The 22806-nt window shown below is 41.6% G+C and overlaps 11 protein-coding genes and 1 non-coding gene across 12 annotated transcripts; 3 read left to right on the top strand and 9 right to left on the bottom strand.

Moving 5' to 3' along the window:
* Positions 1-400: 400 nt before the first annotated feature.
* On the bottom strand, positions 401-1147 carry HG535_0A08570 (60S ribosomal protein uL24; the record flags this gene model as incomplete). The annotated part of the gene is made up of 2 exons (XM_037286744.1): positions 401-765; positions 1129-1147. 2 exons carry the CDS (start codon positions 1145-1147, stop codon positions 401-403), a joined length of 384 nt encoding a protein of 127 aa, XP_037142639.1.
* A 717-nt stretch (positions 1148-1864) lies between these two features.
* Positions 1865-1936, bottom strand: HG535_0Atrna3R. Its single transcript has one exon. It is a non-coding gene; the product is annotated as a tRNA-Arg (tRNA).
* Positions 1937-2142: 206 nt separating this feature from the next.
* TIM21 (Tim21p) lies at positions 2143-2901 on the top strand (the record flags this gene model as incomplete). Its single annotated transcript, XM_037286743.1, has 1 exon — positions 2143-2901. One exon carries the CDS (start codon positions 2143-2145, stop codon positions 2899-2901), a length of 759 nt encoding a protein of 252 aa, XP_037142638.1.
* A 149-nt stretch (positions 2902-3050) lies between these two features.
* Positions 3051-4721, bottom strand: GAS2 (1,3-beta-glucanosyltransferase; the record flags this gene model as incomplete). Its single annotated transcript, XM_037286742.1, has 1 exon — positions 3051-4721. One exon carries the CDS (start codon positions 4719-4721, stop codon positions 3051-3053), a length of 1671 nt encoding a protein of 556 aa, XP_037142637.1.
* A 331-nt stretch (positions 4722-5052) lies between these two features.
* On the bottom strand, positions 5053-10698 carry FKS1 (1,3-beta-D-glucan synthase; the record flags this gene model as incomplete). Its single annotated transcript, XM_037286741.1, has 1 exon — positions 5053-10698. The coding sequence occupies one exon, from the start codon at positions 10696-10698 to the stop codon at positions 5053-5055; it is 5646 nt and encodes a 1881-aa protein (XP_037142636.1).
* Positions 10699-11954: 1256 nt separating this feature from the next.
* On the bottom strand, positions 11955-13148 carry IMO32 (Imo32p; the record flags this gene model as incomplete). The annotated part of the gene is made up of 1 exon (XM_037286740.1): positions 11955-13148. The coding sequence occupies one exon, from the start codon at positions 13146-13148 to the stop codon at positions 11955-11957; it is 1194 nt and encodes a 397-aa protein (XP_037142635.1).
* Positions 13149-13734: 586 nt separating this feature from the next.
* SPO77 (Spo77p) lies at positions 13735-15444 on the bottom strand (the record flags this gene model as incomplete). Its single annotated transcript, XM_037286739.1, has 1 exon — positions 13735-15444. One exon carries the CDS (start codon positions 15442-15444, stop codon positions 13735-13737), a length of 1710 nt encoding a protein of 569 aa, XP_037142634.1.
* A 291-nt stretch (positions 15445-15735) lies between these two features.
* RPP0 (60S ribosomal protein uL10) lies at positions 15736-16671 on the bottom strand (the record flags this gene model as incomplete). Its single annotated transcript, XM_037286738.1, has 1 exon — positions 15736-16671. The coding sequence occupies one exon, from the start codon at positions 16669-16671 to the stop codon at positions 15736-15738; it is 936 nt and encodes a 311-aa protein (XP_037142633.1).
* A 464-nt stretch (positions 16672-17135) lies between these two features.
* On the top strand, positions 17136-17621 carry POP6 (ribonuclease P/MRP protein subunit POP6; the record flags this gene model as incomplete). Its single annotated transcript, XM_037286737.1, has 1 exon — positions 17136-17621. One exon carries the CDS (start codon positions 17136-17138, stop codon positions 17619-17621), a length of 486 nt encoding a protein of 161 aa, XP_037142632.1.
* An 878-nt stretch (positions 17622-18499) lies between these two features.
* On the top strand, positions 18500-20800 carry VRP1 (Vrp1p; the record flags this gene model as incomplete). Its single annotated transcript, XM_037286736.1, has 1 exon — positions 18500-20800. The coding sequence occupies one exon, from the start codon at positions 18500-18502 to the stop codon at positions 20798-20800; it is 2301 nt and encodes a 766-aa protein (XP_037142631.1).
* An 82-nt stretch (positions 20801-20882) lies between these two features.
* ERV1 (flavin-linked sulfhydryl oxidase) lies at positions 20883-21486 on the bottom strand (the record flags this gene model as incomplete). Its single annotated transcript, XM_037286735.1, has 2 exons — positions 20883-21354; positions 21419-21486. The coding sequence occupies 2 exons, from the start codon at positions 21484-21486 to the stop codon at positions 20883-20885; spliced, it is 540 nt and encodes a 179-aa protein (XP_037142630.1).
* A 165-nt stretch (positions 21487-21651) lies between these two features.
* On the bottom strand, positions 21652-22731 carry MSP1 (protein-degrading AAA family ATPase MSP1; the record flags this gene model as incomplete). Its single annotated transcript, XM_037286734.1, has 1 exon — positions 21652-22731. The coding sequence occupies one exon, from the start codon at positions 22729-22731 to the stop codon at positions 21652-21654; it is 1080 nt and encodes a 359-aa protein (XP_037142629.1).
* Positions 22732-22806: the final 75 nt, after the last annotated feature.

The raw sequence follows: 22806 nt of genomic DNA, 5'->3' as shown, positions 1-22806 counted from the left end.
GAAATGATACTCTTTTTCACTGTCACCCCTTCTCAATTACATGTTCTTTATTGTGTAAAATTTCGTATTTTGTGGGAGTGAGTACTTTCTCAAGGACGACCCCGCGATTAAAAAAAATGCTACAAGAATCGAAGGTATATATAGCAAGTTCATCTATTGTATCGTATCTGAAAATATCATCCTGAAATAGATATTGGCCAAGCCGGATAATGGTCATCAAGATCAGTGATATTGATCAAACATAAGATTACTGCTAGCTTTATCAACATCACCACCCTGACTGCATATCAAATCTGAAAAAATAGCAGATCCTATAATGACATCGGCTGTTGTTGTGGTTGTTATACATGAATGATGAAATTAGATATAAAAGGCAATTACAAAATTACGATCAAACAGCTTATTCTAACTTACCGCCCTTTCTTTGGATCAAAGCTTTTCTGTCCTTGTCCAAATGTAATTTGGTGATAACGACCTTGGATGGGTGCATGTTTAATGCAACGGAAGCACCGTTGGACTTTTCCATGTTGACCTTGTCGATTTGAACAGCGAACTTCAATCTGTAAACACTGGAGATCTTACCCTCTTGACCCTTTTTGGAACCACGGGTGACCAAAACTTCGTCTTCTCTTCTGATTGGCAAGGATCTGATACCGTATTGAGCCTTCAATTCCTTAGACAATGGAGCAGACAACAACGAACGACGTTCGGATGATGGGGCAGTGAAGTAAGCCTTTCTGGCCTTTCTTCTGTCAGATGAAACGTCTACATAAAAGAAAATTATTGTTAGTATTCCGGTCCACTGATTTGAAAACCTACTGGATGCATTCAAACTTCCACAAACTCCTTAAATTGATACATTCTGTCTACCCCGCGACCTCAGTAGCATATAGATACGTCAGCTAGCATTGCTTGAGTTCTTTAAATCTTGTCCCTAATGCGCGGGTCCACCCTACTATACGTAAATATAAACGCACAATCAACCGTTGATAGCTGATGACGTCTCTATCCAGGTAGTTCACTCTTCCTGCCTCAAATTTCTGTTTCGTGGTTTCTCACGTCTCTCACGTTTCTCACTTCAGTTCGTTTGAATGGGTCCATCTTCAATATTTTCATTCCAGCACATACCTAGAGATTGCTTAGCCATTTTGTATATATCCGTTCTGTGTTATCGAGCACGCTAAGAACTCAAAAGAATACTCTCTGTTCAACTTCAATACTGATTATACACTTTTGTCAAACATGCCATCCAGATTCCACGCATTTCCTGGGACTTACAGGCGTCAACCATTTCCATCGTCTGGAAAGAATTGTGCATCGCACACGTACCAGCCTAGCGTGAAAGGCCAGGTGTAAGTGACAACCCTCCGAAGGAAGGTGAGAGTCCGCCAGAAGGTGTCCTCTAGACGGAACTCGTAACAATGTGTCCCAGTCCCGGCTCTCACTGGCATCCTCCTGGAATATTTGCCCAGCGTACTGGCACTTCTCGCCTGACGTGGCGGAAGAGGTGCCGCGAGGCCAGCTGGAAAAAATTCAGAGTCCACAGAGGCAAAAAACAGCGAAATGCGCTCTCTGCACAGCACGCATTTTTGAAAAGAGTAACACCCAAGCATAATCTAATATATGGACGTGTGGGTGGAGATATTCTGAGCAGTCAAACAATTTTATTTCACAGACTGAAATGTATCAGTAACAGGTACAGTGAGTGACTAAGGAAGTGTTAAGATGATTGCGAAAATATACGGTGCCAGATTGCCTTTCCAGTTCTGCGGAATGTCATTGAGGCCTTAAAACTAAGAAATAACTTCAGCTAGTGTTCTCGGTTCTTTCAGAAACACAAAAAAGTAAAGGGTTATTAGCTGTAAGCCCCCCCCGGGACTCGAACCCGGATCACATCCACCGGAAAAATGTATGCTAACCATTGCACTAAGGGGGCGTAATAAACCTTTTTTAAGATATAGAAGTGGGAGTGACTGAATGGGAAACGCTGATTTCATGCAAAGGAAAATTTGAAGATTAAACACTCAAATAAAATCTGAAAATTTTCAATTCTTGGTAAAAAGGCAATATCAAATCTGATGAGATACTGTGATTGAAGCTCTCAGCTACTATCTATATTGGTCAGACACAAATATATATGAAATGTTGAAGTTTGGTGGTACCCTTGTTTCGTTGGCCGGAAGGCCCCTAATAACGGCAGTCAGTGCCACATACAGTCCATTGGTAAATTCATGTCAGAGGAAATGCTACAAATCCACATTGTCAATACGAGCCTTGACGTACGCGACGAATAAAAGGTACTCTACATTCAATGCTCATTCCGGCAAATATAATGAGAGCTCAAATGCGACTAAAAAAAAGAAAGCTACAGTTTGGCCTAGAATAAGGGCGTTTACTACTTTCACCATCTCAGGCGCATTGGTTATTGGAGCTGCAGGATTGTCTATTATAGTCATATACTTGATTGGCTCAGAGTTATTCTCCCCATCGGGAGATACTCGTATTTTCAATCGTTCCGTTTCGATTATAGAAAAGGATGAAACGGCCAGAGGCCTTCTACATTGTGAAGATACTGACACATCCAAAGAAAGGCTCAAAGCGTATGGTGAAACATTTGCCAGCGATAAATGGACTAGGAACAGGCCTATATCTTCTAGCAAGAAGATAGATAAATATGGAAAAGCTCATTATTACATGAGATTTCACGTCGAGTCCAAGAATAAAAGAGGATTGGTACATATTGAAGCAGTCGAATCCCAAAAGCATTATCAGCCTGACTTTACCTCAATGTATATTGACGTCCCAGGCGAGAAGCGATATTATTTGATAAAACCGAAAATCCACGCAGTTGCAAGACCTAATGGATTCCTTGGCGTAAACTGGGGTCCAAAAAGAGACTAGATGACGAATGAACTTTTTCATTCCCAAACTTGTGAATATTCTTTTGATTCTTAAACATTCTGTTGCTAGATAATGGCCCTGTTTCCCTTATGTCGGGTAGTGGCTATAGAAGTTTGATTATATAATATCCTCTGCTAAAATTAATGTGATTATAAAAGAAAGCTTGCAATGAATATTGTAACGAAAAAGAGTGCACAACCTGAATTAACGTAATGAGAAGATGAACCAGCGTTCGATTTTGTAACCTTCAGATCTGCGCCATCTGAACTGTTTTCATCATCTTTTTTTATCGATTTTTGTAAAGTGTTTTTTATGTCCAATACGTCCTCAACCATTGTAGAGCATTCGTCATTTCTCTGAATTCGATCGAGATATTCAGAATTATAGTAGATATGTTCGTTATCCATGGCCAAATCCACCGCTACGTCCAACCTATCTGAATATAATTTACTTACTTGTAATGCTAACTTCTGTTCGGATGTACAATCGGAAAAACTACCGTAAATGCCTAACTCACCGTCAGCGATCGTGTCTGAACAGTTGACTTGGCTGCAGATGCCATCGAAGTATTCTTGATGCTCTAAAGAACTTTTGAAAGGTTTCACCAAAAAAGGCAGCGTTTTTTGCATGCAATCACACTTGTTGTAATCAGGCTTTTGTGGAAGTTTTGTACTGCCTTTCCAATTACTGTAATTTGAAATTTTTGGACAAGTGGTTTTAACTGCCGGTTTCACAGTTTTCAGATACTCCAGTTTGTCTAGCCGTTCCGGATTGACTTTTTGAAATTCAGCACGCAAATTGTGGAAGTCCTCAAGCTCAATCACCTTATTGTTTCCATCGATTTTAACGACGCCGTATTCATTTTCTTCCTCGAAATACATATAAGCTAAGCCGCCTGACCATACCTTTGACATCTTGGCTCCATAAAGGGCACCTACTTCTGTAAAGGGTCTTGGCCTTACCAGATTGCAACCAAATTCAGAGAAGAAAATAGGGATTGGAAAGTCTTCGAACTCTTTTGTTCTTTCCTTATATCCACTCGTTCCGTATGAAGAATAACCACACCATTCATACATATTTATTCCGTAAAAGTCAGCTGCCGCCTCTCCACCGCAAGAAAAGTATTGTGCTAATTCATCTCTTGTATCAGCGTCGTCATTTGTTGAATAGCCTACAGGTATTTTTCTATATCCATTAGCGTCAATGTATTCCTTAACATCCCGTATGGCCGCTTTCACAAAGGGTGATGCATCTGTATTGGTAATATCGTTAGTGACTTCGTTACCTGAAAAAAAGCCCAATAGATTTGAATATTGATGCATGGCATCAATGACATCCATATAGCGCTTCCAAACAATGATGTCCCAGGATGGTTTGTTTCTCACGATGGAGGTGTCAGGCTCCGCCAAGTCAAGTAAAACATAAATACCAGCTTCCGCGAGGGCCTGCATACAGGTGTCATGAGATTTCGAAGGATCAACAGAGTATACACGGATAGTATTGATCTTTAGTTTTTTCAAATGTGGTATGTCCCGAAGGCAAAGTTTTGGATCTCCTAAAGGATCTATGTATTTTGCACCACGAACATCCACTTCTAAATTGTCATCAATGATGCTAGGTTGGTACGCAATACCTCTAATAAAAAATTGTTCTCCTGTGTCTCTAACGAAAAACTTACTCCCGAACACTTCGATAGGAGATATTACAGAAATGGGGGTGGGGGCAGCACGTATTATACCAAAACTGAGAATAATTATGACTGGTAAAATACGAAAGGAGTTTGTTATAGAGTTCATAGTGTGCTTTCTATATTCAACCATCCCGAAAGGTATAATTCTTCACTATACCTATTTCAATTTGGCATTTTCATTCTACTGGTAAAATCAGTTGTGAAATCTTTTGTGGCGCGAAAGAGTGTGTCACAAGAAAAGACCATGCACTTTGCACACGCACTTTATCTTACAAAAAAACACGAACTGAACGGTGGAACGTTTTTGTTAACTAAAATACATAAAATCCTGGAGTTTAATCATAAAATAAAGAATAGTTTTATATAAAAGGATTTAATATCCGAGACTGCTAACCATATTGTCCAATTCTTCACACGGAAGTTTTAATTGAGGAAACATTTATGCTCATGTGAGCTCTTCTCTACTTGATTGTTGACCAAGTCCTCATTGATGGTGCTGAGGTGTAATAATGACTCCTGTAAGTAGACATTTGACTGCCCGTATCGTTATTGCTTCTGTTTCTAGGTTGTACCAAATTACGGAATGTGCCCGTTAATGTGGAACCAATGTTTGAGGGTACACGGCTTGATGCAACAGCAGGACCCACAATGCAAGCAGCGAAGACCAGCAATATAATAAAATATAACGCACTATATTTCTTGACCATACGTTTGCGCAATCTTGTTTGTTTCAAAGAATAAATTGGTGGGCGTATTTGACGAGATGGCTTCAACCAGAACAACATAATGGAGTGGTATTTATCAATGTTAGGGATACAAAGTAAGGGTAGTTGACAGAACAGCAATATATGGCCTAAGATAAAGTCTGCAGCAAACTCCGATAGTTCCACGACCTTTGCAGCCAGCTCTCTTGATGGTTGAGTCCAAGCCATGTAACCTAGACCTGAACCGTACCATTTGCCGGTCCAGAATGCAGTATTGGAATGATCGTTCTTGAATTCCCTTGTCAACATGAAGATAGTAATCACTTGGAAAACTACTCTTTGACATTGAATACATGTAACAACACCCAACAACATTCTGGCGAAGTGAAAACCTTCCAGTACCCACATGACAATGAAAAATGCGATATGAATTACCACTGCAATACCATGTGCGATTCCAGCCATGACAGAACCCGTCTTCTTACAGCACAATCCAAACAAAGGCCCAGAGCAACAAGCCATACCCATACAGAAGAATAGCACACCTAGATTGATGACAATAGGACCCAAAGTGCATATTATGACACGAAGAGCTGAGTTAACGGTATCATCATCACCTGTTCTAACACCGGTCTGTGCATTTATAAAGGTAAATGCCACAAAGCAACCAGCCGCATAAACAATACATGGGAATAGATCAGAGAAAATCAAGTTAGTTTTGTGAGCTCTGGCAGCATCACCAGCAGCTTTTTCTGATTCATCACCAACAAGTTTACGCTTGAAACCAGTAACACGGGATCTAGACATTCTAACGTACCCAATCCAAGAATTTCTGTGATATTTGTTGTTACCTCTTGATAACCATCTGATATAATCTCTATAATCTAGGAAAAAATCTTGCCATGCGAACTGATGAGGATTGAAAATAAATGGCGAGAACATCAATGAAGACAAAGAAGCCCAAAACCACAATAAAGGCGCCTGCCAATGTGAGATCGTTGCGAATAGCAACATTAACATAGACCTGGAACCCATATAGATTGCAGAACCTGCAAATCTAGAATATAAAATTGAGAATGGAATACGAGCAGTAGCGAAGCCACGACCGGTGGAAATATAACGAGCGCCACCAACACTCATATCGCTTAATAAGGCAGCAGAGTATATTTGACCTGCAAAAACTTCAAATAGTGGAGATAAAGAGAGTAGGTGACGGAAAAATCTTTGGGTTGCCTTCCATAGACCACGTTCAATAAGTTCCTGGACAACGATTGGGATAAATGCGATAAAGAAGACAATGAAAATAGACAAAGTGTAACGTCTAACCCAGTCAATAACAGGTTCCAGATTGTAGCAACCAATTGGAAAAAAAACTTCGGTTGGCAACTTGCTTCTGTAGTAGATACAAATTTCAGACTCATGTGCTAGAGAGTTCAAGTTTACTAATGTAAGCATGAACAACTGCAGGGATAACTGAATGAATAAATTGTTCAAGTGGAAACCCGGATGAGCATAATAAAATGAAAGAAAACGGTCAATAGGTAACTGGGTACCTAAATAGTAATATTCACGAGACAACATTTGTTCTCCCATACCTGCACCAATCTTGGTATTGAAATTCAAAATTGTACCAAAACCTAAATCTCTACCTTTACCACATTGATAATATTCACAGTGTTTGATACGACCACCACGTAGAATAGCATTCATACCAGCATAAATATCTTCATTCAAATGTAAACCCTTTTGGGCCTTCGAAACACCACCTCTTGTTGTCATATAAGTTGCATTAATAAAATCAGGATGACCATAATGTAACTTACCACCAATTTGTGCTAAAGTACGGGCGAAAAGTGTACCAAAAGTTTGTTCTTTACCAGCAGCAACGTCACCTAGCACACCAGAGTTTTCAGAGAAAATATATTCTCTGGCACCAACAATGGCAACTGGATGATTGGCTTTTTGTTCTTCGTGTTTTAGACCTGGAGCATAAGGATTAATTTGTTCAATATTCAGTTCTTCAAATTCACCCAACACAGATCTGATCTTCAAACATTCTTCCAAGTAATTATCTTGATTTGCATCAATCAGTTGAATATACTCACCTCTGTAAAAAATCAAAGCATGATTTTGATTATCAGATTTACCATCACCTAAAATTGGATTACCAGATAATTGAACTCTGAATTTAGGACGTCTACGGCCATTTTCTAATAGTTCACAGTGACCATCTATTAAAGCAGAGTAAATTCTTGGTTCCTCGTTTTCGTTCAATGGAGGCTCTTCATCTAGGTAAGCAATTTGTAGGTCTGGATACGCTCTGAGTAAAAACTCAGCATTCTCTAATTCGTGAGGTTTGAATTTGGCCAGTCTTTGCATAGACACCAAAAATTTAAACTTCCTTCTAGCCATTTTTTCTAATTCCCTTTCTAAACCTTCGGCATTTCCACCAAACATTTGAACAATTTCAGGATTCTCAACACGATACAATAACTTGATAGCTCTTGAATAATTCATGAACCCCGAGACAGTACGATACAAGGTTTGAGATCTCAAGGAGGCCCAGATACGAGTACGCAAGGTGTATTCGGGAGCAGCAGATTTAAAACCAATACAGTAAAACGGTAAATCATCAATCTTAGACTTGAGAGCATCCTCTTTATCTTCACCTTCACCAGCACCCTCGAAAGCGGCAGTTTCCTCGGCTAAAATTTTAGTATCCTTGACAAAACATTCCCATTCAACAGGATGTAATTGCTTTAAATACTCCAATAAAGTAACTCTAGAGAATTGATCATCCTCACGAATAATTTCTCTCAAAGACAATAAGATTCTTTCAGAATAGTGGGGAGTTAAAACGGTGAAAGTTGGCATGTTATCAACCGGTAATGGTTCAGGGATTGGAGTGGACAAAGATTGTGCGAAAAATGAAATACGACGCTCAGCTTCTGAATCCTTTGGAAAAAACTCGGTCTCAAAGTTATTATCATCTTGGGAGACAAAAAATGTTGGAGCTCTTAAAGTACGTTTGCCCTCAATTTCAGACGGAACTTGATGATACAATAATTTTTGAACATGATCAATGGCCAATAAATGCTCTCTGTACATTGAAATCACAATAGCATTCCAAACTTGAGATATAAGGACTTTTGGTTTATATTTAATCTCCATATCAGACGTAGCCAAAATCTTCGAGTAAATTCTCTTTGGTAATCTACTGAATATATTTCTCCATGGTGTTAGGATAGAAATACCTAGCCAGAAAGACTTACCAACCGAGAAAACGGTACTGACGACAATATACCATAAGAAAGTATCCAAAAAGAACAGAATAAAATCAGTAGCAATTATCAAACCCAAGACAATCTTTGGTTGTTGTCTACAAAGTTTTGCGTGCCACCAAACTTCACCAGTACATCTCATGGTCATAGTTGACAATATTCTAATTGGATCTCTAATGGAAAGAATCAAAAAGAAATAAGACTCGGCGTATTTAGCAGCAAAAACTGTAACCCAAACCAAATATGATAACCACATATCAAGACCTTTCAACGGGGCGAATGAAGCAGTAAAAGTTTGTGAAGCGATATAGCGTCTGCTTGATTTTTGCATGTATGAAGTAAACAAACCACCTAACGGCATAATCGAAAAGAAAATCATTGTCCCTATAGCGATAAAGAATGTGACAGCAGCAACAGCATGAGCAGCAGTAGATTGAACATCAATCGGATCGTATGCGAAAACGAAAATTATTGGACCCAAATTAACACCCAGTAATAAACAAATAAATGCGAATCTACGGGATAGATGTTGGGCACCGGCCCATTTTCTTGGAACAAAAGACCACTCACAAATTGTAGCGAATAATTGAATTATACATGCTAACGAACCAGCCAAAGCGCATGATGCCCATCTATATGCAGCTAACGGTTGATTATTAACCAACTGTTGATAGTTACGCGTGTAAAGAGTGGGAGCATTGAAAGCTGCGTACATCCAATAGACAGTAGCATGAATAACCCAAATACGATTGAAATTTGTAACTAAATGTAACCAAGTACGAGTTTCTTTGAAAGTCTTGAAGAAAACATCATTCCAGGCAACCTCACCTAATCTCAAATAACGCTCTTCTTTTGGTATGTCAATCAATTTAGTACTATCGTCGAAAACAATTCTTGAAATACCCTCCGGGTACCAAAATAGTTGATTTACATCATCATATCCAATAACTTTATTGTGATCCTTTTCACGTTTGACAAAACGACCGTTTACTATCTCATAAACTTGGTGTCTGATGAAACGATACAGTGGTGTAATGACTCTGTTTAGAAAATCACCCTCTGGCATTGGTTCAACTCTTTGTTGACATAATGGTGATTCGAGATAATCCATTGCACATTTAACGATGAAACAAAGACATTCAGAAGTGAATCTAACTTGATTGGCTTCACCCCAACAAAGCATATATAAAGCAACTTGACGGACTTTTTCAATTGGGCTCATTTTATTCATGGTGGCCTTCCATTTGAACTCAGCCGCTTCTAGTGAATTATCACCCTCTAATTGTTGCAAAGTTGCTTCCGTATCTTCCGGGGAAGCCTCTTCCATTGCCTTCTTGTTTTTCTTTTTGGCCTTTCTTGCCTTTCTAGAGAGTTTACCTAGGTTCATGTTGTTGAAGCCAACAGAGTCATCCATATCTAGTTGAGCTGCAAAGTACCATTTTTTGAAATTTGCTGAGTCGCCACCGATATAATCAGCATGAACAGACAACAAAGCTTGATCCGGTGACATTCTGGAGGCTCTCGAATCGAGCAATGTCATGAAATGATCGAACATATTTCTCATCGAATCTCTCTGGAAACCAAATTTGTTTGTTAGGTCAATGAAAACATCTTCAATTTGTTCAATGGTGACTGGTGACTGGTTGTCGGCGGTCCAAGCAGGGTACGGCTCGTTTGGTAAAGGCATCGCAATAGCTGCTGGATCGTAACCTTCGCCACCATAAATTGGCGTCGAGGCACCGGAGGATCTGGGCTCACCATAGCTCATTTGTGATGGTGTATACTGACCATTACCGGCATATGAATCATATCCGGGCGTGCCTGGTGGACCGTAGCTGCTAAAGTCTGAGAAATTCTCAGGGTTCTGGTTTTGACCGGGACCGCGAGGCTGGTCGTAATACCCGCCTGTGCCAGACGCGGAATAATCCATCTGTTCAGGGTCGTATGGGTCTTGCATATTGCCCTGCGCGTATGGCTCGGTGCCCGGTGCTGCATTTGGGTCGTAGTAACCCTCGTCAGCATACATCGGTTGCCCGTACTGATCGTACATTTGGTTGGGATCATCTTGATAACCACCAGCGCTCGGCTGCTGATTGCCACTTGGATGACCGTTATACGACATCTCTATTCTCTTGTGTCCGTACTACTCCTTACCAGCTCTGAAACACAAACACTCCTGCTACTATATAGAAAAAAGCGATCGTTTGGTTATTTCTGCTTCTCCTTCTACTTCTCAAAAAGCACTATTCTGCCAAGTCTTGAGCGGCCTAGTCTAATTAGCTTATTCGCGGGAGCCGGGTGTTTCCACTTAGAAAGAAGAACTATCAACTCTACTTAACTGAGCAGCAGAGGAGTCTAATAACAAGAACGCACTCTACCTTGAGCTAAACTAGAAATAAAATTGAATTAAAATGTGAATTCTGATCCCAGTTAAAAGTAAAACAGAATATTTCACAAATGATATATATTTTCCCGGTATGTAGCGCTTTCTCCCTCTCGCTTTTTTTTTTCTCTTTCCTGATCCAAATCAAAACTATATTCGCCAAAAATGTACTAATGCACTGGATGAATAACAGAATAGATACGAAAAATAAGAAAAAAAAGGTATTTTTGAACTGCGCATCCGCTAACTGCTTTCAATACCCTGCTAAATACTGTTAACACAAGCTGATACATGGTAATTAGTGCTTTAACCTGTGCACAACGACCTCTTTGCCAATTACTTTTCAGTGATTCCTAGTGACAAGAATAGAAGTTTCATGATCTAAAAGAAACGCCGGTTTCTTTGGGTAGAGAAATGTTTCCAAACATAGAAATGTTCTGTTTCGACGAAACTGCGAAAAAATTTTCCATTCTTTTTTTGGATCTGGCTGGTGGCGCGCGTCGTGTTGAGGTCGGGTTTCTGGGTGGATCTGGGACGCGTTTACGCGTTCGAGGGGGCTCAGCAGGCGCGGGGGTCTTCTTTTCGCGACACGTCGCGAGTGACCGCGTTGACGCGTCGAGTCGACGCGTTGTTTTACGCGTCCGCGGAACTAGCGGTCCGGATAAGCGGAAATAGAAGTGGTACGTATGCAGTTGGCCGCATGCGGGCTTGGCTGGCATGAGCTGGCATGAGCTGGCGAAACGCCTTCAAATATCTTGGCTTTATGAGACGCGGTCCTCGCGTTGTCGTAGATAGCTATGCTATGGTGGAGTCATCGTTTACGACGCTCAGGTCCCGTACTCGCTGTGGCAGATCTCGCAATGCTCTGCCGCACCCAGAGCGAGAGATCAGACAGAGTTCGTAGCACAATAAAAAAACATAGCATTTAACGAGGTCACATGTATACGCTTATATATAGCCCAGGAAGCTCGCCTACGGGGCTCGCCTGGGGAGGCTCAACCTTGGAACCTGAACGATGGGGAAACTAGCTCGTCCTCGTGTCTCTCGACAAATTCAACAATGTCACGGACACACTCCTTTGGCTTTTCAGAGTTGACCCAATGACCTGCATCGATATCTCTGACTTCAAAGTTTGGGAAAAAATTGGCGACGTCGGGCAAATGTTCATCGGCAACGTAGTGCGATTTCGTACCCCTGATAAATAAGGCAGGGCCGCAGTATCTGTGCACCCAGGGGTTGAACTCCCAGTTCGACACATTTCCCTTGACGATGGCGTCATTCAGAATTCCCAATGGTATCTTCGAAGTGAATCCCCACTTACCGGTGTCCTTGTTCTTGCTTCTCTGCAGAACCGTGATGAGAAATTGCCGTACGACAGGACTGTCCTCGACGTCCTTGAGCGCGTCGTCGACCTGCTTCACTGTTTCGATCTGTGGCTCGTTGATTATCTGTAGCAGCTTCTTCGTATAGCGTGGGAAGGCGTTTAGCGGTGGCGTTGCAACGGGGGCGTTGTCAATGCTGACGAGCATAGAGCACAGATCGGGTTTCCTTAGCACAACGCTCATCGCAGCTTTCGCGCCCATGGAGTGGCCGATGATTATGGGTTTCTTTGCACCAGGGGCCTTCATGACGACCTCTTGGATGAACCTCTCCACGTCCAATGCCATCGAAATGTAATCGTGTCTGCCAATGTGGGGCGATCCGCCATGGTTCCTCAAATCCGGCAAGTACACGTCTCTGGCCAACAGCTCATTGAGCTCTCTGCCAATACTCCGGTTGTTCAATTTATTGCCGAAAAGACCATGCAAGATGACCACAGGAGACTTTTCCGAGACAAATTGGCAACTGTGCTCGTTCAGCAAATCGTATGTCAAGGGAACCGAAGGTATGGTATCCGAAATTAACTCACCATTCAGCACTTCCGTGGACCCATACTTTCCTTGGCTTGTGGTGCTTCTAAACGTATTGTTGTGGTGATCGAACAATGGGCCTGTGGCTGGTTTCTTGGCGGCTGTTTCTGACGAAAACAGCATCACCTGATTCCGCCAGCTATAGTGACGACGTGTCTCGACATTATAGCGGGTGATAATATTTTTCTGAGCGATATGTGCGGATAATCCTCCACTCCTGAAATTGAAAATTGAACTGCGTAACTTGTTGTGGGCTGTCGATAACGCCTCTCTGTTCATTAAATATCGTAATTGCGTTTTCTTGACTTAGCACACACTAAAATAACAAACCGAACCTAGAACCAACACAAACCTTTCCTCAATTTCCAAAGATGTCGCCGTACTTCCAGCTGCTTTCACTTGTCATACTCAGATAGAAGAACTGTCTTTTATATCAATGAGGAATGAGGTCGAGATGAAGATCCTTGCAATTGTCCTGCCAAAACGACAAATAGCATTTGTCCGTTTGTATTTCCGTGCCCTTGTCCACAAAATGTCAACTGGAGCGAAAACCGGGCATTTTCGCCATTTGAATCCGTATTTCCGCTGCGTATTCAGGGGTGAGGGGCGAACCCCGCTTTGGCCATCAACACTAGGGGAATACAGGAATGGATGGCGCATAAGGTCATAGTGGAAGAGATATAAGGGATGCGAGGCGGGAGGCGTGGGGCGTGGGGCAAGAGAAAAAGAGCCCTTGATGTTTTACAGTTTAGTGGGGGAGATGTCCCAAGAATTCTTAATTGCATCGAGATGGAAATGTCATGAATATTATAAATTAAAAAGAACATTAATAATAAAGGAATTAACAAGGACAAATCGACGTAATCTAGCTGATACTGAAGATAACCTTTATTGCGTCTCTCTTTCGTTTACCCCTTTGCTCTTTCTTGTACAGCTTTTGTGTTACTCTCTGCAAGTGATACATGCTATCTGGTGTTACAGCGTTTGGTCTACTGGTAACATTGTAACAACGCACTGATGTTATCAGGATCTTTTGTCGTTTAGCATGCCTTCTATTTTCGATTTCCCCGACAATGCTGTGATACTTATGGCTTATTTTTTTTCTACTTCTGTGCGCCCATTCTCTTAGAGCAGCTCTTTTGCTCTGGTGATCTTGTACTCTTGTTTGAGGCGGATCAATACTTGCGATAGTAGCCAGCTCGGCCTCATTTGGTCCGTCGTTAGTACCTGCAGTATCCTGCTCTTGATCAGCAAGATCGTCTTGGAAAACAGTAAGCCACCCGGTACTGTCAGGATCAGTATTGGTGGTTCGTGGCTCCAGTTCTGTGTACTCGAGTATATCTCGCAAGAATAGAATACCTATTTCCCACCGGTTAAACATTAGGTCTTGTTCGTCAGTGACGTCATCGGTGCTGTTTTCCCTAGGTGATGTACCGGCGCTCTTGTTGTCGCTTGCCCTCTGCACGTTGTACTTGACAAGCATACCTTCACACCATATGTGGTACCCTTTTGCGTACTTTGGCTGACAGCTAATCCATTTTTCCAGGAGTTCCGCGATGCCGATCATGATTTCGCCGTTCCTGCACTCGATAGTACAGTCCAAAAACGCTTCAATAAGAACTTCCATGGTACTATTGGGGAACAGTTCTTGAATATCCAGCGTGAAAATAATCTCGGTGATCTTAGTGAACGTTTTACTCATTTCTAGTATCATTGTGACAATGATTTTTTTCGTAAATTCATACTTCGCTATAGCCCCACACTGCGCTTGTGTTAGTACGTGTGACTGAATGTCGAAAACAAGGGATCTCAATAAAATCTTTGGAAAATAATTTAACTTGGACCATGCATTAATTATCTTCTCAATGTCTTCTTCATGTTCTGCCTTCGCTCTGGATTTGACCGTTTCAATTTTGCTATATTGTCCCTCATATTCCTGTAAAAAATCCATTGCTGATCCGATAGCTGCTATCGAAGAGGCCAAATTGGGTAACCAGATATCTTGAAACATATCAATACTCAATTGAAGAAATTTTGTTGCATCGGTTTTGCAAACAGTTTCTTGACGAAATCTTCTTAACAGTTGCATGATTTTTACCGTCTGTGGTATTAAACAACCACCGACATTGCTTAGGAAGAGAGGTCCATCTTTCCTCCTCTCGCGATATTCTGAGAAGAGCAGCACAAGATGCGCATTAATCTCTTTGAGACTGAGCGACTCACCATTGCCGATGACACAAGGTGTGAATAATTGAATGTCACAGTCCCTTTGCGGTTTTGTCGGTGGAACTGATAAAAGTGAAAATTCCATGACACTTTCGCTGTCATTGGTTAAAACATCCCCGTAAGCTCCCTTGAAGAGTAATTCGTTCAAATTTTCCTTCATGCTGTATCTTGAAGGATCAATGCTACCGAATTTACGTTTTCGAGACGAGTTTGCAAGCTCATCATCTTTTTTCGATAAATTTGTGACGATTGGAAACGTCTTCTTAATGGACTCAAATTTAGAATGTTTGAGTTGGTTGTCTAACGTTTCCCAATCTTTGATGTTTATATTGCTCAACAGAAAGCTCATTTGATCCTAGCTGTATTCTGTGATTTTATGTTTAACTACAAAAGATTGGATTTTAATTCTTTATTATTTTGTGCCACATAATAATTACTGACGTACGACAAGAAAAACGCAGCAAAACCAAAAAAAAAACGTCAAAAAAAAGTCGTGAAGCTCGTAGATATTCAAAAGAGTGAAAATGTGCCACCTCCAAAAAGCTAGCTCATCTTTTTAATACGAAAAGATAGGAAATTCGATTAGATTTATACAGTAAGATTTAAATTTACAAAACTACGCTAAAAATTTTGAAATTGTTTAATCAAACAAACCGAAACCCATGTCGTCTTCACTTTCTTCTTCCTCTTCTGGAGCAGCTTCTTCAGCAGCAGCTTCAGTGGAATCAGCGGCAGCAGCAGCTGGAGCAGCAGAAGCGTACTTGTCTGGGTTCTCAATTCTGTCAACCAATTCTTCAATTTCTGGGTAGACATATTTGGAAGCAATGGCAACAGCCAATAGGTTTTTGTAGTTGTTAACCAAAGTGTGACCAACAGATGGCAAGGTTGGGTAACCGATAGCCAAAGAGATAGAAGCAATGGTGTTAACAGCAGAGACAAAGTGGGAAACCAATTCTTCGTCAGTAATGTCCAAGATGGAAACTGGGAAGATTTGGCCGTTGTCGTAAACCTGAACAATCGTCAAACCGTAGGTGAAAGGAGAAATGTTCAACAAATTCAACAAAGAAGCTTCAGAAGCACCAACTCTCTTACCAGCTGAAACGACTTTAACATCGGAAACAATTTCAATGGTACCTCTAGCAATCTTGGTTGGAACACCCAAAGCTTGGAAGAAAGAAGTTTTACCTGGTTCCATACCAGTGTTCATGGCAGCAACCCAGATATCTTCTGGGGCAACAGCACCAGCTCTGGCTGGAGCTGCGACCTTGTTGGCAATGATAACATCTTTAATATCTTTCAAAGATTCGTTGGTGAAGATGAAACCAACATTACCCTTAACAAAAGGCAAGACTTTTTCATAGTCTGGCATGTCAGAAATGAAACCTCTGATGGCTCTTCTAACCATGGTGTTCTTACCCATTAAGACGACACCCTTGCCTCTCAAAGCCTTTCTGACTTCGTGCATTTGTTGAGAAGAAACATTGTCAACACCAACAATGAAGATGGACTTGTATTCTTCCAAGTATTCTCTTAATTTAGCGAAATATTCAGCTTTCTTTTCACGAACTCCTCCCATTTCAAACTTGTATTATATAATTGTACTGTTCGCAGGATGTTTAAAGGTACTCCGATCGATTTTATTTAAAGAAGCTTTCATAATGATATGAGTATAGTCTCTGATCGTTTCCTTTCATTCTTACGTTGTCAGTACAATCGCCAACATCTTGGTGACTGGCTATCGGGATTCCTGTCACTACCCATACTTTCCTCTTTGCATCATCGAGCGAATTTATGCTCGCGTAATCCGCACAAAACTTTGAGAAACAAACAAAATAATGTACAGATGCATGCGCTTTTTCAAACTGTCAGGGTGTACCGAGAGAAAACAGTCACAATCTTATCTGGTGATCTAGAGTGTTCAAGTAATATGCAAATGTTCTACCTCTTTACATATATCAAGACGATTCAGCCCTCAATGCACCGAACCTTGACACACGGTTGCAGGGTAAACCTCATTTCGTATCCTATAGCCGATTCAGAATGGCAACTGTTCCCAGAGTTGAGTTTGAGAATAGCGTCTTAGATATTGATTTAAAAGACCAACGACGTTCGATGGACCTCATCCAAAATGAAATAATTCAACGTATACTGGGTGACAAAAAGTTTCTTTATCAGGACAATGTGAGATTTAGAAAAATCACGAAAAATGATAACATAAAACAAACAATTGACAAACTGCAGAAAGACAATCTAAAGGAGGAGATTCAATGCTTTTATTCGTACGGTATACATTTGCAGAAGATGCTGAGTGTAATAGAGATCTATAAGAGAGTGGTTAAAAATAGCTCTACGAAACTGGAACAGTACAACAAATTGACCAATTTTGTGGCCATAGAAGAAGGCAGAAATGTTTTATTGGAGAAGAAGACAAGAATACCTGTTCTGATTGTTTTCATAAGCGCTGAACAGAACAAAACTCTTGAAAGAGATCTATTGATCCAGAAAAAATTCACCAAACAGACATGATTTCATTTTTGTCGCAAATTCTCTTTTTTTCGTGGAGGACCTTATCCAGGTTATCTAGGTTGATGGGTATTGACGACTGCACGCTCGGGATTTGATATGACGACTATTAAGGGTCGAAACATTTTTTTTATTTTTTACGAGATCTGAACACCTGCAAATACATGTACTTAGTACTGGCATCGGATTTCAAGCACGTAGTGAAAAAGCTAGAACACAAAGATGACCATCGAGAACATAATAATCGCACTTTTGCGATTATTAACTTTTCCTCGACGCTACAGGAACTGCGTCCCTTTTAAGTTGCAAACTCGCCAAGATTTGCAGAATATTTAGTTCTATTATAAGTGCTATGATTGATTGTGTCACTGGCCAATCGAAAGTGAGTATATGTAAAATACAAACTTTACTGCTAATTGGGCATTTTTTAATGCCAAAAAGTCCAATGAAATACCGCATGTTTAATTGTTTGAGATGCGATACAAACATTCATTCTTGGCCTCGCTTTGAATCCACAAACCATTAGGTATAAAACCAAAGTAAACGGATCTTCGAAGAGGCCATAACTAAGCGCAAGTGAGTGGAAAAGTCGAATCAGATAACTAGCTGATACCGCTTCACGACTGCATCTGCCAATGTAGAGTGAGCTTTTCTACACATTATGATGTGTATTGTTGAGTAGTTCAAGAGAAGTGAAATTTCTTCACGGCATCTTACTTAAATACTCAAGAAATATATGTCATATCAAACGAATAAGTTTTCAATAGGGGTGGAATGTCAATACGTGCTGAAAACGAAGGCATGGTAGTGTGTTAATCTTGAAGATATCATTGCCAATTGTATCTGAGTTGGTATCCTAAACAACCAGAATAGTAAACCTGATGCCAGGACCACCAGCGCCTCCCCCCCCTCCTCCTCCCGGCTTTGGGTCGAGCAATGCGAATGCATCGAAACCAGCAGCTTCTGTTATGCAAGGTCGTGATGCATTACTAGGAGATATAATAAAGGGCTCAAAACTTAAAAAGGCTCAAACTAATGATAGAAGTGCCCCAATACTTGGTGGTGGTGGTGTTGTGGCTGGGACTGGAAGTAGCCAATCAACCGGCTCTACTAGTACACCATCAGCTCCTCCAATTCCCAGTATAGGCGCACCACAGCTTGGTGACATCTTGGCAGGAGGTGTTCCAAAACTTAAGCATGTGCAAAATGGTATGGCTCCACAAATTCCATCACAATCTCAGGCACCTATGGTATCAGAATTAAGCGGATCGACCGGTATGCCAACACATTCAGCGGCAGGGCCACCACCAATACCCGCAAGCGGCGCACCCCCGGTTCCTCAAACCGGCGCACCCTCAATGCCTAATGCACGACCTAAGCGAAGATCTCACAAGAGACAGAGTTCGACGCTGGCAACTGACCAAAGTTCAGGCAAGACGGTTTCAACAGGGTTGTCTTTGCCACCGCAATCCAGTGCTCCACCTCCACCTGTTTCCGCACCGCCAATTCCTTCGATTATAAGTTCACTCCCACCAGCACCACCAGCACCACCAGCACCACTAGCACCACCAGCACCACTAGCACCACTAGCACCTCCAGCACAATTGGTACCGTCAGCGCCTCTAACACAACCGGCATCTACTGCTTCGCCTTCAGGTGGGCTACCTTTTTTGGCCGAAATCAATGCTAGAAGATCAGATATGGGAACCATCAGTAATGAACAAAGCCCGAAACCCCCCACCTCCAAGGCTCCACAAATTGCCATCCAAGCGCCTCCTCTACCAAGTCAAGCACCTGCTCTGTCAAGTCAAGCACCTCCTTTACCAAGTCAGGCACCTCCTCTACCAGGTCAGGCACCTCCTCTACCAAGTCAGGCACCTCCTCTACCAGGTCAGGCACCTCCTCTACCAAGTCAGGCACCTCCTCTGCCAGTTCAGGCACCTCCTCTGCCTAGCCAAGCGCCTCCGTTTCCTACTAAAAGTTTCAAACCTTCCCAGACCCCTTCTCTTCCAGGCCATCCTCAAGCTTCAAAATCCGGAGCCCCTGTACCATCAGCACCCCCTCCGCCTCCGCTGTTAAGCCAATCACAAAATTCGAAGTCCAGTGTGCCTGTTTCGACTTTAACACCTCCACCACCACCACCACCTCCTCCTACCGCATCTAGTGCTCCTTCAGGTCATAACGCTAGTTCAAGTATTAAAGCTCCAGATGCTCCTCTGACTGGAGGTCCACTGCCATTTCTTGCTGAGATCCAAAAAAAAAGAGACGACAGATTTGTTGTCGGGGGAAATGCAGGCTATAGCACAAAAATCGAGCAACCTGATTCTATACCGGGTGGATTCTCAGAGAATGCTCTATCGAAACCTCCACCTGCTCCTAGTACAGCAACATCCGAGGGTATGTCATTTTTGAGTGAAATTGAGAAAAAAATGAAGCGTCAACCTTTGAGTGATAGTGTAGTTGCCAACACACACTCGATTTCTCCTACCAAACCACCTGCTCTGCCGACAATTTCTCCTCCTAAAACGCACTCAAGTTCGTTTAAAAACGAGATTGAGAATAGTTTCAAATCCCACAAACTCGAAGAACAGACGCCAGCGACGCCTGCCACATCAGCTCCTCCATTACCGACCTTGAGTGCACCTGAACCACCTTCTCTGGTTACGCGTGCTGCTGCTCCTCCTCCTCCTCCTCCCCCACCTCCCTCCTTGACGGTGCCAGTCTCTTCTCCCCCCTCCTTGGTGCCTGCTCCACCACCACCACCTCCTGCTCCTGCTCCCCCTTTGGCCACAACTGCTGGTCCAGCTCATACGAATGCCACCACTCCAGAAATACAACACTCTGATTCGAAGTCTCCGCAACCATCTTCAGGATCTTTATCGGTTGATCATTCATCAAACTTAAAGCAAAGACTATTTTCTTCCGGCTCATCATCTTTAAAACATAGAATAAATGAACATACGGATTCGCCCGACGTGGAAGTCGGCCAATTGACAATAAATGGCTCCAGCAACACAGTGGGAACAAAATTGAACAATAGTAAATTGATAATTGATGATTCTCGGTTCAAATGGGTCAATGCGTCCCAAATCTCCAGTCCAAGAGAATTTCGCAAAACCACTAAACTGTATCCTTCCGGTAAAGGAAGCAGTGTTCCACTTAACTTGAGTTTGTACGCTTGATAAGAATCGAGAACTCAGTCTACTGTATTACACTGTCTATGTATGTTCTATGATATCCTATATACAAGAAGAATACATCATATCAATCTTCCCAACCATCTTTCCACCTTTTTTCCCAAAAATCGCAATTGAATTGCTCCTTTTTAAGTTTAGCATTGACTTCGTTGTGCGCTTCGCACATCCACCTGCCAAACTCCTCCCTTGAGTTTAGTTTAGGTGCTTTCACCTTGATAAACTTTTCAAAGTCTGATGCACACCAATTACAAGGATATACATGAGAAAAAATAGTCAAAAACTGCTTCATTTCCAGTTTTTGCTCGTCTGACGGTGATTTAGGATATTTTGCAGTAATGCTATGGAGCAGATTCCAAGAAGATCTGCCTAGTTCCTCGACACCTGGAGGGTCTACTCTCCTATACGCTTTCGAGTTTAGAATTGTTTCTTGGGGACTTGCTGCTGCTATTTCTGTCCCGTTTTTGATGTGTTGGATATCTTTAGCAGATATTTTTCCTGTGGCAAACTGAAAATCTTGCAAAGTATTACAAGAGCGACATCTATATCACACTTTCCCGTTAGTAATCCTCTCAAAACAGTGGTAATCGAATGCAAAGCACTTACGGTTTGCCATCTTTGTCATAAATTATCTTGCGTACACCAAGATCCTTATCATTTGATTTAGAAGACATTAGCAGTGGTAAGCAATGTCCCAAGGTACCTTGTATTCTTCCAGAAGGACGGGTGTCTTTTAGCTTTTTTTCAAGTTAGTTTTACATATATCAGAAAAGTAAAGCTATATCGCACCGACTTAAAAGAAAATATTTACAGAAAAATTGGACATTTTTATTTATACATCAATCCAATGACATCGACTGCAAAGATTGTTGCGCATCCATTTTTAAAGGAAAATCCGATGTCTTCAATGGTCTCATTTCAATCGGAGAGGCATCCATTGCATCATTGCCCTTTGCCATATATTCTCTTTTAACCTTAATATACTCTCTAGCGGCTGTTAAAGCAGCTTCCCTACATAATTCTTTCAGATCCGACCCTGACATTCCATTGGTGTGTAAAGCAATAGTCTCCATGCTGAATTCTCTCTTATCAGTTTTGGTATCTTTCAGAAGGACTTCCAAAATTCTGAGACGTTCTTCTTTTCTCGGTAACGGTATGAGAAATCTTTTGGGCAACCTTCTCAAAAAAGCACTATCTATGTCGTTGATACGATTTGTAGCACCTACGATCATTACACGTCCACTTGTCAGTAGGCCATCCCATAATGTCATGAACTCAGCTTTTAACATTGCCGTAACTTCGTGATCTGTCGAAGCTCTTTCCCTTAAAAAGGAATCAATCTCATCGATGAAAATCATACAGGGTTGAATCTTGTTTGCCAAAGAGAACATGGCATCAACAATTTTGTTACTCTCTCCGTACCATTTGTCCATTATGGATGACATTCTTATCGAAATGAAATTGGCCCCACTTTCTTTTGCCAGAGCTTTCGCCAGCATTGTTTTTCCACACCCGGGGGGACCGTACAACAAAACGCCACTAGGTGCTTGTAAAAGGGGATTATTAGTATACACTTCTGGCATCATTAAGGGGTATACCACACTCTCGTGCAGGTCAGCAACAATGTTATCTAATCCGCCAATATCTTGAAAATTGACTTTTATTTCATCTGCCGTGACTACGGAGGAGAGTATTGTCTTTTCGTAGGTGTTCAAATCTACCTGGGAAAGTTCAGGCTTTTTTTCAATCAGTTTTTGCCATTGAAGTATTTGTCTGTTTTTGGATTCTTTAGATCTTCCTGATAGGGGCCCGGTCTCAACATCGTTCAGTAATCTGCTCACCAAGTAGTAAAGCGAAAGTCCCGTACCTATCAATACTGAAAGATCTGCAATGGTTTTGAGATCAAACTTTCGTGACATATCAATCAAATTGAGCTCCTTTTCTTTGTCTTGTTACTTACACCTGTCATCAATTCCTGTGTCTATATCTACTTT

This window comes from Zygotorulaspora mrakii, chromosome 1 (genome assembly GCF_013402915.1).
Source record: "Zygotorulaspora mrakii chromosome 1, complete sequence".
Taxonomy (NCBI): Eukaryota; Fungi; Ascomycota; class Saccharomycetes; order Saccharomycetales; family Saccharomycetaceae; genus Zygotorulaspora; species Zygotorulaspora mrakii.
This window is presented reverse-complemented; position numbering and strand designations above follow the sequence as displayed.